Source organism: Ascidiella aspersa, chromosome 6 (genome assembly GCF_963924565.1).
Source record: "Ascidiella aspersa chromosome 6, kaAscAspe10.2, whole genome shotgun sequence".
Taxonomy (NCBI): Eukaryota; Metazoa; Chordata; class Ascidiacea; order Phlebobranchia; family Ascidiidae; genus Ascidiella; species Ascidiella aspersa.
In genome coordinates, this window is record NC_139452.1 from 17,475,964 (window position 1) to 17,488,423 (window position 12,460).

The window sequence follows — 12,460 nt, forward strand, 5'->3', positions numbered from 1 at the left end:
TTCTATTCGCTGCCCACAAAATTTGCTAATATTGTCTATTGTCCCTCGACGTACATTTCGTAGGTGTGCCGCCAAATTGTTTTAGCTCAGTTGGTGTGCCACAAGTGAAAAAAGGTTGCAGAGCACTGGTCTAGTGTCTTTGTAAACAGAACAATTTTTATTTTAAGTACTTAATTTTAAAATATTTCATTATAATATGTCCCTATTTTTCGGGTGTCCTACCACAATTTTTAAATCAACGCACAATATTTGGGTTAGGGTGCGGGTTAGCGTAAAGATGTGAGCGGGCCAAGTATTATTATATTTATTATTTAATAACAATACCTGACCCACCCTAACCCAAAACGCTAACCTGCACCGTAGCCCAAATAATGTGCATTGTGGTAGGATTTGTATATTTCAACAGGTGAGACAGGACCACCGTGCTATCTGACTCCACTAAATCGAAACTAAAACAAACTTCCATTGTAATTTAAGGAGCATACTGTCAGGTCGCTTATAGATTTATTGTACATTCACATAATTTAGCATATTTCGCTTTCAATAAAAGAGCTTACAGCGCAGTAAAAACACGTGTTGCCAGTAAGGCATACATCTGTTGACTGTTGTGTTTAATCCAACAGCAGCGTGACACTATATAGCACAAGAGCGACTGCGATGGAGATAAGCTGAGTCGAATGTCGGCTAGATTTGCCAGAACGGCCACGAAAGGAAATGAGTATCTAGGTGAAATATTTAACACTTTACCAAGCGAACACGCTATAATTACAAGCACAAACAGACATGCGTCGTTTCTCTACAGATTCTAGACCAGCGCCATTTTTCGTTCTAGCAACTTCCAACCAAACTGATTTAACATTCCTCACAGTTGAGACTAGGGTTCCTCTTTTTCCCGGATTTTTTCACTCCCGGGAAACGGGATTGAAAAATGAAACTTCCCAGGAATCCCGGGATCCCGACGAAAAAATTATACATAAAATTACGTCATTTTGAGGTTTGTATTTTTTTTATTTAGCTCCAAACATTTAATTAAGCTCATTTATGGGCGTTCTTTCACTTATGTACGTGGAAAGTTATGCAAAAAAACAAAAGAAAGAAATACCGCATACCACAGGTTAGCGTTTGGGTGAGGGTGTGTCAAGTATTATTATGTTTATTATTAATAATAACCCTTGACTTGTTTTGCTGCATAAATAAAATGTTGCTTCTTTACAGTTGGTAATTATTATTTTTAAAGGAAATACAATGATTAAAATGCCATGTAAAGTTTTCTTTTTTGCACTAATGTGTTTGTCTTGTGTGTCTGCCATGAACAATGGTTTGGCCCGCACTCCACCGATGGGATGGCTTGACTGGGAAAGATTTAGATGTGTAACTAATTGTACGGAATTTCCAGATAGTTGTATCAGTGAAAAATTATTCAAGGAAATGGCAGATCGGTGGGTAAATAATAAATGTGAAAACTATACAAAATGTACCAAACAATTTGTCGTATAGACTAGCGCAGTGGTGGGATACTTTTTGTTACCACCAAAAGTATTCTTTTTCAGAGCTATTGAAGGCCCGCTACTAGGGATGTTCAAAGTAGAATACCAAGGTATTCTAGAATAATATGTTTCGAATCTAGAATAACAAATCCAGAATATCGAATCCTAGTATAATTTTATTAAATTATTTAACCTCGATTTTGTTTGGGGAAGGGATTTTTTCCTAACATGTGTACACTCTAATAAAAAAAATCTTCCATATGTTTAACATTCTTAACAACTGTCATTTGAAGCAGTTGTGTAAACTGTAATATGTCCACTGTCCAGGTTGTTGCCAAAACTTATATTTTTGCCAATAGTGAGTACAATGCAACACCGAACACAGAACTCTTTAGCAATTCGGTCAGGTTTTTAAAGCATTGTTGGGTTTTTGTGCTTCTTTTTTTGACTAAAATGATCTGTTATGCAGTCAAATAATGTACTGCAAAGAATAAGTTACTATTGACATAACGAATACTTGACAATTATGCTGTGCATTACTATATAACCTTGCTGAATATTGGCCTAAAGTTGCTCTTAAGTAACCCTATAGCGCATTTGGTCGACAGCTAGCACCTCTTACAAAGTAATGTTACGTTTGCAACTTAACACATTTAGGGAAATTGGGATCGACAGCATAGCACCTCTTACAAAATCTGCAAATCTGGATTCGAATCCAAGGATTCAATATTCTACTTTGAACATCCCTACCCGCTACGTAAAACCAGTATGAAAACAGTGGCACATTCAGGATATTTGTCTTTAAGGTGAAAACACTGCCATGTCGTTATGTAAAGCATTTTATCCAAAAGAATATATGCATAAAATGTACGGTACATTCTTTGCACTTTACGGTACATTCTTTGTACGGTACATTCTTTGCACTTTATTTTAAAAGTTTGTGTGACTTAGAATTTTTATATGTCACCGCGTGGTTCAGACCCATGTGCCAATTGTGGTCCTGGGAGTCTGTTGAACTATATTTTTTCCAAAAAAGTTTGTGTGACTTAGAATTTTTATATGTCACCGCGTGGTTCAGACCCACGTGCCAATTGTGGTCCTGGGAGTCTGTTGAACTATATTTTTTTCCAACTTTATCTGTTAGCGCAAAATAACTACATGAAAACACTAAGCTATTTTAAAGTAACTCGCAGCCCACAAAACTTGACTCTGCATCCTACAGTTTAGCTGCGGCCCACAGTTTGCTGACCACCGGACTAGGGTCTTGAATCACCATGTTATTTTATTGTGTGTACTAAGGATTTGTAAAATGAGCAATATGAACTGAGTGAAGTGACTCTGTCTAGAGTTCACAGCCAAACCTGACAACATGATTCATCACAGCCAAACCTGACAACATGATGATCCACCTTACGAATAGTAAACATATTGGACATGCTTTAATTTTTATGGTGCTTTATTTATGTAAAGGTACCCTACATCATATTGATAACTTTGTAAAAGTCAAAAGTGAAGTGCGCCACAGCACCAAGATTGTTTCAGTGAGAAAAAATGATGAGTTGGTTAAGACCAGGGGTCAGCAACCTTTTTCCAGTTGCGGCCAACACCAAACTCAGAAAGGTCTTTGTGGGCCACACAAAATGTTAACTCAGAATTGTGTTATTAAAATGTTAGAACAACTTTAAATCAGGCGACCTCGGATCTTTTTTTCACTTAAAAACGATAATTACATTTAAGGAGGCAGTAAAGTGTTGGCACAAAGCGAGAGAAAAGGCGTTGTTGTGTTAAAATTCGAGCTCAAACTTCGTGATCCATACTGCTAATGAAAAGTGTATTAAACTTCTTATAAGAAATGCGATAACTTTAATAGTTAATCTTTGTGTAGTGTTTGTTAACCTTTAAGTCAGGGTGCATGTGGCGAGCTAAGCGAGAGCGAATTTTTTTTAGGTATACTGGCATTTCTTTTAGATTTCTTGCAAGTTTTTATTACATTGCCGAAAATACAAAATGTTAAAAAATATATGTCCAATATTTTGAATGCGTTTTCCATTAACGGTAACGAAGCGCTGATCTAGTTCAAAAGACCGCATCAAAACGTAAACAACCGGACGTAGAAAGATGATTCGCGCGAAGCGAAGCTGGGAAATTTTTCAACTTGCGTAGTTAAAATAGTCACAAAGTATGGCCGAATGAATTACATTAGCGGGGCGCATCTGGCCGGAGGGCTGTAGGTTGCTGACCCATGTTTTAAACTTTAGGTCTTACAATAGCACCAAATTAGGGCTTTCTGTCGCTGACTGATATCCTCAAACGCTTACATAGATTAGCATTTGGGAGTCTCGTTCTATGCTTGATTTTTTTGCAAAATTCATCAACACTGATAATTGGTATTAACATGAAAACACTGTAGAAAGTTTATTTTTTCAAGACTACATTAGAAGATCCGTAAATGGTTCTAAATTTACCTAAATGGACAAATAATAGAACATTTACAAGTTTAATTCTAACTGGTAAATAATTAATTACACCCCCAATAACCACGATAATGAACGAAGTCAGCCTGAATTTTGTCTGGTTAAACAAAATAAAACAATCCATCATGCTGTGGGCTCTTCATAATTGTACATTACGTTGTAACATGTTAAACGGCTAACCTCGTGTTATAGCCCATGACTATGAAAGACCAATGTGGTAATCATCATATAACCAAAAAGTTTTTGCATTTGGTTAAAACAGTGTAAAGATGAAAAATAACCTTAATTGCAGTTTTGTGTTTTTGAAATTGGTCACTAACGAACTAATCCTCGCATATTTTAGATAACGAAAAAAAACGTGTTATATATCAATAGAAAATCACCAAAAGGGGGGCAGCAGCAGTTGTTTAAATTTCACGAAATTCAAGAATCACTGCTTTTCCATATCAATGTGTGAATTATATGGGTGATTACTCAGTGGGATAATTCGTAAACCGGCAGTTCCTTGAAATCCTTGTTTTTATTACATAGGCTAAATTGTTGCCTCTTTAATGAAAAAAGCTTTTAAAGAGAAAATAAATAATAATAATAAAGCATTTTTTTTTGTAATTTTTTCTAATCATAAAAACACACAGCACTTTTTTGGTGGAAAAAGTTTTCATGAATTAGTGCACTTCTACTTTTTAGGGTCAACTTAAACCTTTGGATTCCTTTAAAATATAAGAATGTTTACAGAGCTGTCTAGTACTAAATATAATTCCTAGCGATGGAATTGCTTGTCGTTTAATAATTAATATAAGCATTCTAGCACATTTAACCTTTTGTTTGGTGTTGGACCACCATTTATAAAAATACCTTGTATATATGCTCAATTTACACCACATTTATTTATATATTTTGAATTCAGGTTAGTTGTTGATGGCTGGATAGATGTTGGCTACAAGTATTTGAATATCGATGATTGTTGGATGTCTAAAAATCGTGACAGCAAAGGTCAACTACAAGCTGACCCTCAACGGTTCCCAAGTGGTATAAAAAGCCTTGCAGATTATGTTCATTCAAAGGTAGTTAAACTGTTATTATTTCGTGCGTTTTTCTTGTTCATTTCAGAAGTTTTGTATTATAATGTTAAAAATAATTGTGTGACATGTTTTGAAAACAGGTACCGCATCACAAATAATAATTTTACATTTCACTCAATCCGGCAGTTATGTATTTTTAATGCATGACTCAATTAGTAACTTAATGGCACTGTAGGTAGTGATTAATTTGTTGATTTTGTTTGTTCTTTATGTTTCTCATATTTTTTTAAGTCAAACTAAGTCATTCTTCATACTGTTTGCAGATATTGTGTTTCTTAGTGTTATTTGTTGATTAAAATAGTTTAAGATTTCATTAAAATATGGTAAACTTATTTCATTTATTACCAGTATTGCTACTTTTGTTGTTTTCTGTCGTGTTCCTTGACTAAGTAAAAATATAAGGTGATGTTCAGAAAGCCCATCTAAAACTCCCAAAAATATATTGTGTACTAGCAGGACACTTTATTTATAGGGTCTGTTCCTGGGCATTTATGAAGATTTTGGGTCAAAGACATGTGGAGGTTATCCAGGCTCAGAGGGTTATGAAGAACTAGATGCGCAAACATTTGCAAACTGGGGTGTAGATATGCTTAAATTTGATGGTTGTTATTCAAATGATTCGGCCAAAGCTATTGGATATCCATTGATGAGTGAGGCATTGAATAAAACTGGCCGGCCTATAGTTTATTCTTGCAGTTGGCCTGCATATGAAGGTGGTTTGCCACCAAAGGTAACTACAATATTTAATCCAATATTGGACAATTGTCTCATTTAAAACATGTCATTGTGTATATGTGTTTTATAGATTACAAAATGTTATACTTTTATTAGGTAGCAAACCTAATAGAATTATAATATTGAAGGTGAACTACACTCAGCTGGGTGAAATATGTAACTTATGGAGAAACTATGGGGACATCCAGGATTCATGGGGTAGCATTATTGACATCATCGAGTGGTGGGCTAAGAATCAAGATGTCCTTGTTTCAGCAGCAGGCCCAGGGAAATGGAATGATCCTGACATGCTCATTATAGGAGATTTCTCACTGAGCGTGGACCAATCTAAGGCACAGTTTGGTAAGGTTTTTGCTACACTTAAAATCTGCAGTCCATTTAATATTGTGTATTTTGGTAGAATTATAACTTAGTATAACCGATTGCAATTCCTTAAAAACAAGCATGTTGGTCAGTGCAACATTTTTTTAAAACACATTTATGCATCTATTTGTAAAAGAGAAATAGGCTGTGAAAGATTCGTTTAAACCGCGTAACGTTGGTTTTAAGTCGTTTGACACCTTATTTTGAAAATGTATCTGTTGTTTAGCTAAACAAAAACAGTACGCTTTTCACGTGGCTATTAGACCACGTTAGTTCGCGTATTCCCTATTGAAGCGGTTTTCGGTATTGCTGTCTATAAACGATTATTCCTTTAAGTAAGTCACACGTTTTTCTTATGGTGTGTTACAGGCCATTTGGTTAGCACTACTTTATTAAACCTACCTGAGAATATTTATTTTGTTTGACGTATTTGTGTTGAATATAACGCCAGGTATTTTATTGCCGCTTCTAAACGAGTCGTCTGAGATGTTACGTTTAGTTTTCCTTAACTTTTTAGCTGTTATAAACATATGCGTTTGGTTTAGATCCGTAAATCCTGACAAAAATTAGTCGACATATGTCACCTTCAGACAATTAGGGGGTAGAATAGTATTGAGACCATAAGCATCTTTGCAGTTTTGCACTGCCAATGCAAAGAAACAAATCACATGACATAAAATTCCTATTTACCGAACGTTTAGCGCCACGTACTGCAACTTTTAGTGCAATAGTTAACTACTTTATTGCATTTTAAACCTATTTTCCTTTTAAACTTGCTGTTGATATCACGCCAGGTGACTGGTGGAATTGTTTACACTCTACCTAAATGTAAGACTATACGTAACGGTAATATGTGGTTACATGTTGATTGTTTTAGATAATAATCGGCTATAAAACAAGGCTTCAGCAAACTTGCACTGGTACAGTACAGTATGTAATAGTGATAACTGATTACTGACTACTGACTAGGAGGAAACAGCCTGATAACTTCTTACATCTTCTTTCGCAAAATATCGCGCTTTTAACGTTATTTGGGAACTTTTCAACGTTATTTTGTGCACATTCAGGGATACCATCCATAGGACAAGTTTAAATCGAGTAGTACAGGGTGAGCCAGAAAAATCTACCACATTTCAAACTAGGAAAAAGAGACAAAATTTATAAGCAATCAAAACATTTATTGTCTCATCTCAAAGTCGAAAGGTTACCATTTGATGTACCGGTATTTATGTTTTACTTTTAAAGATTACATTCTGTAGATGGCGCCTTTGAGATATATACATTGTTGCATGCGATTTCCGAAGTTTTGGAATACTCGGCGAGTCATTTCTTGCGATATTTCTTTTCACTTTTTGACAAATAAACGCTTTTACTGGGGATATGTTAAGGCTGACGTCTCCAAAACTCGGCCAGCAACTATTGAAGCACTGAAAGCGTCTATTGTTCAATCAGTGGAAGAAATTACTCGCCGAGTATTTGAAAACCAGAAATCGCCTGGAACAATGTATTAAACATAAATACACCAAATGGTAACCTTTTGACTTTGAGATAAGACAATAAATATTTAGATTGCTTATACATTTTGTCTCTTTATTCTAGTTTGAAATGTGGTAGGTTTTTTTAAAAAAAAACAATGTAGTAGGTACCGGCATTTTTTGCAAATTCAAATTGTAATTTGATGCCAGCCCTCGAGTTAATTAAAATGTCCTGCCATTCCTGTGTACTTTTGCTCATTTTGTTTTCAGCGCTTTTAGTTCAGTACAAAAATTTTAGCAGCTATTTCGAAGTAATCACGAAACAGCGGGTATGCTGTAATTAAAGCATCGGATGTGAAAATTAAATTAGGCCTAGGATCAAAATCGGTTAGCCCAGAATGTGCTAACTTGACATTACCCGCTTGAAAAGCAAGACTGCAACACCTTGCAATATAATGTGACATGCCGTTTTAACCATTTTTTAAACTTTTTCTTTGGAAGGACAACATTGAAAAACGTTCATTTTTTCGAAGGCACGGAATGTGAGAGTCTTTTTATGACTGTTTAGGGCCCGTGATCCAAATTTCTATGTAAATTTACACGCGTTATATTCCAATCCTATCGACACTGGTAGCTTTCTTCTAATGTCTTGAGGTCGTATTTTTGCGAAGCGACATAACTGGCTAAAACGGAATTGTGTTTTTTTTTAATTGGTCCTTAGAAGTTTAAAAGTTGGTCAACATTTGTTTCGAAAAAAACAAGCGGTTATAAAAAATGGATCTTTTACTTGGCCAACTAGAGAATCTTGACCCAGAATACCACTCTAAACTTTTTCTGCACTCAAACCAGGAAATGCGTTACCGACTTTTATGAAACAAGTACCGTTCTTAGCGAAAGCGAAGGCCTTTTCCATTCCTTGACCGTCTATAAACCGACTAGGCCACGAGGATCAGAAGATAGCAAGCTAGTAAGAACCACGGTACCGCTGGATGTATTCTGTGACCGTACTGCGATAACTCAATGCGGTCGATGCTCATCTGTGAACAATCTACTTGAAATAAATATAAATAAATATACACAATTACACATGCATGTGCGTAGTATTAACTAGGATTAACTATTTCGAAGTAAACAAAAAAGCAGATTCTAACTTGGCAATCCGCATTTCTGATGATACGAAGCCGTCGTTTGACAGTTTGACTTCTGAAATATGTTGGACATTGCAGTTGATAAAATGCATATGTGTATATTATTTTTTTAATTTTAAATTAAGAAAAAATAAAAACACTGCAAAATATTTATTATAATATATTGAAATTATTTTAGGTATGTGGGCGATTCTTGCAGCTCCACTGTTTATGTCCAACGATCTACGAACTATCAGTGATGAAAAAGCATCAATACTAAAAAATAAAGATATAATAGCTGTTAGCCAGGACAAAATGGGAATTCAAGGAAAACGTTACTTGAATCAAAATTCAATTCAGGTATATAATATTTGTTTTGGATCCAAAATAAAAACTGCAATATAAGTACGGTCAATTGACAATTTATTGTATCTTCTCGTAAGTAAAATTAACGCTTACAGTGGGAAATTGTGTTGTTACAGACTTGGTCTCGGCCGCTAGAAAATGGTAACTTTGCCATTGCGGTTTTGAGCACCAGAACTGATGGCAGGGCTTACAAACACTCGTTTTCACTTGACCAAGTGGGAATTGTCAAATCTGGAACCTACAGTGTGTATGACTTGTACCTTCAAAAAAATTTACCAAAAGTAACTACCAAAGATTTATTGTCATTGCTTGTTAATCCAAATGGCATAGTTATGCTTCGAATAAGTCCCATGCAATTTAAAATGAACGAAATATTAGAGGTCGTTGAAATTGATCAACTTTAAGTGGTAATGTTTTATAAATTTAAGCAATTGTAAATTATTTAATATATTATTGTCATACATTTTTGAAGATGCCAAATTATGCAATATGAATATGTTTTTTAACCAATTATTTCATTGTTGTTTATCTTTACACTGTTGTGTGATATTTTCTTCGGAAAGATACTTTTTTTAGCAATTTTTTTTCCTGAATGCATAGTCTGTTATTCGTGGTGTCCGAATCTAAATTTTTCTATGTTGTTTAATCTACAAAGCTTTATTGATAGAAAAATTAAAACAATTCGAAATATTACAGTGGTCTAAAACTCGTCGAGCGTCTACTCTAGCTAAACGACGTTTAGGCAGGGTACATCAAAGAACCCGCTTTTTATGGACTTGAAAAAAGTTCGCTATTTGAATTTTAACGCCACGACGTTTTATAGAACAGCAAACTGGCAAAACGTTTCTAAGCGAAAATGTTGTGATGAGGGCATATATCAATTTTTCGGCGACGGGCGTGCTCGTAGTTTAATTTCTGTACTCTAGTTATAAAAGTTAGGTCAATAAAAAGTTAGCTACCAACCATAAGCTGTAATCCAATTGTAATAACCACCGATATTTATTTCATTTTTTGTTGATAAAGCTAATGCTTGCTCTGTCATTTGTATGATTTTCGTATACCTAAATCTCTATATGTTGTGATAATATGCTGATTGCAATACATTTATTATTCAGTTCATAATATTATATGCCAATAAAGTTTGAGTTACAATCAATTTTAATTATTGTTAGCTACGACCTAGTTAATTCTGATTAAATTATTTTGTAATACCTTGTCGATTTATAGCAGTTTTTGCTAATGAGAGAGCTGTTTTGCCTAAAATGATGGTATAGGATCGAAAGATACTTCAATTCAAGCGTCCGGTTTTTGTTTTTTAACATTCTTTATGGCTGGACACAGTGATGGGAAGGTGGAGCTTAAACCTGCAGCTCAGGAGACAGCTTTTTGTCTTTGGTCGGATATATTTTTTGTTACGTTTGTGTAGCTGCAGCTTGAGCTATTTTTATTATTTTTGTTAAGCTGGAGTTAAAACTTGAGCCATTTTTAGCACAATGGAAGTAATACCGGTACAGTGTTAGGTAGCACAAAGCAGATTTGAACAACTGCTTGCCTTTGTTTCAGTTAATGAACGATCCTGTACAATGTAACGATTTTACAGCACACATCTCTGTTGCTATTTTACATAAATCACACAATAATAAAGCCTGCATATTCGACTATTGCAAAGTCGTTGCTAGGACTTCCTTTTTACATTTTTGTTCGTGTGCGTGCAGGTAGGCTATGTTGGTCAATGGCCGTTTAAATAACAATAATTGACACGATTCGGCTTTTTTACTTTTTAATTAGTCTAATGCAAAATTATTTTAAATGGAAATAAAAAATACTACACTGTTTAGTGTGGCAAAGGTGAGCCTAAAGATCCTAGTGGAAGCAACTTTTAAAACTATTACGTCTTAGGAGCTGTTCGATGGCTCGGGAGCTAGAGCCGGGGCCAATGTTCTTTTACAGAGACCCCAACCCCCTCTAGTTGTACGCTGCAATGAGTTTCATGTTGAAGGTTGTCAAGAGACGGACTTTCCAATAAGGAATTCTCGCTTGGTGGATTTTATAGGTAAAAAAGTTGCGCAACCTAAAGCTTCACACATATAACTTAGCTAGTAATTCCTAACTAAGGGAAGGTTGCCCTAGATGGGACGTTGCCTGAGTCGGGACTTGGCGATTACATCGACGTGCCATTATGTAGCGCCAATTCTTAATTCTTTTTTGAAGCACCCAATGATAGCCATCATTTTAACACAAAAACATTTCAGTGGACTGACGGCGTTTTTACAACATATCAATCTAAAGAAAATAGGGGTGTTTTCTTGCTGTTTTTTTATGTTTACATCTGAGTTATTTCATATTTATTGAAGTTGTATAAAATTCATTTTTTACTAATTTATGGGTAATTTAACAAGCTTACTTATACAGGTAAGTTTTTCATATTATTGTGTACCTATAAGCAGCCAGTATATCTCCTGTATATGGTGATGTGGGGTGCGTAAGATGGGACAGGCCGTTACCAAGTGAGGAACTATTTGCTGCAACCTACATTTTGGGTTATTGTGACAAAGAAATGGTCTTGCCATTACCTCTTTTTTAGAAAGCTAACATTTTGTTATAGTTCAAAAGTTTTCAACTAACAAATTTTAATATAGTTAGTTTTAAATTTGTGATGTATGACGTAAAAAAATTTATACGGATTCCCTATCCATAAAATACTTTAAGAAATGCACCTGGTTAAAATGGATCACCGTATCAACATGTTTGTAGGAAATATTGCAAATGCAGGTTAAACTTCACTTAAAAAACAACCATAACTATTCAAATAAAAACAAAATTATTGTTTGAAGATCCACTAAAAAAACAAACAGACAAGATTTGGCCTAGGTCGTGTGTGTTGAGAGCTATCAACACAGGCAAAATATTTGTATAATGTATTCAATGTAAAAAATATTGACACAAGAAAACTAAAGTTCTAAAACAGTCACTGTTTGCTACGCACTTGGCCTGTTAATTTAAAAATATTAATGTTCGCTTACCACAGCAAATTCGTTGTAAGATTCTGTGAAATTGTTCTGAACAGGCTGGTTTTTATCTTATGTAAGTCTAGCAGGTGGAGTTAAAGTTGTTTTTAATGCTTGTGGTACAAATTGATCAATTTAAAACAACGGATTCTTCCTGTCCCATCTTGCGAATCACACTCCCATCATATGAAACTCTGGTTTCTAAAGACGGGACACAACAACGTTTTTTCTAAGACGATTTTATAAAAAAGTTAGAACGCTAGAGGCAAAGTTATAAGTGTTTTTTTTAAGCGTGAAGGGCACAGGTATCAAGTAGGCATGATATTATTTAAAATTATTGTTA

The 12,460-nt window shown here is 34.9% G+C and overlaps 1 protein-coding gene across 1 annotated transcript; it reads left to right on the top strand.

The window, feature by feature from the left end:
- Nucleotides 1–1,049: 1,049 nt before the first annotated feature.
- LOC146140552 (alpha-N-acetylgalactosaminidase-like) lies at nucleotides 1,050–10,251 on the top strand. Its single transcript, XM_083392941.1, has 6 exons — nucleotides 1,050–1,439; nucleotides 4,869–5,025; nucleotides 5,516–5,773; nucleotides 5,907–6,120; nucleotides 8,943–9,103; nucleotides 9,226–10,251. The coding sequence occupies exons 1-6, from the start codon at nucleotides 1,246–1,248 to the stop codon at nucleotides 9,511–9,513; spliced, it is 1,272 nt and encodes a 423-aa protein (XP_083249067.1). The 5' UTR covers nucleotides 1,050–1,245; the 3' UTR covers nucleotides 9,514–10,251.
- Nucleotides 10,252–12,460: the final 2,209 nt, after the last annotated feature.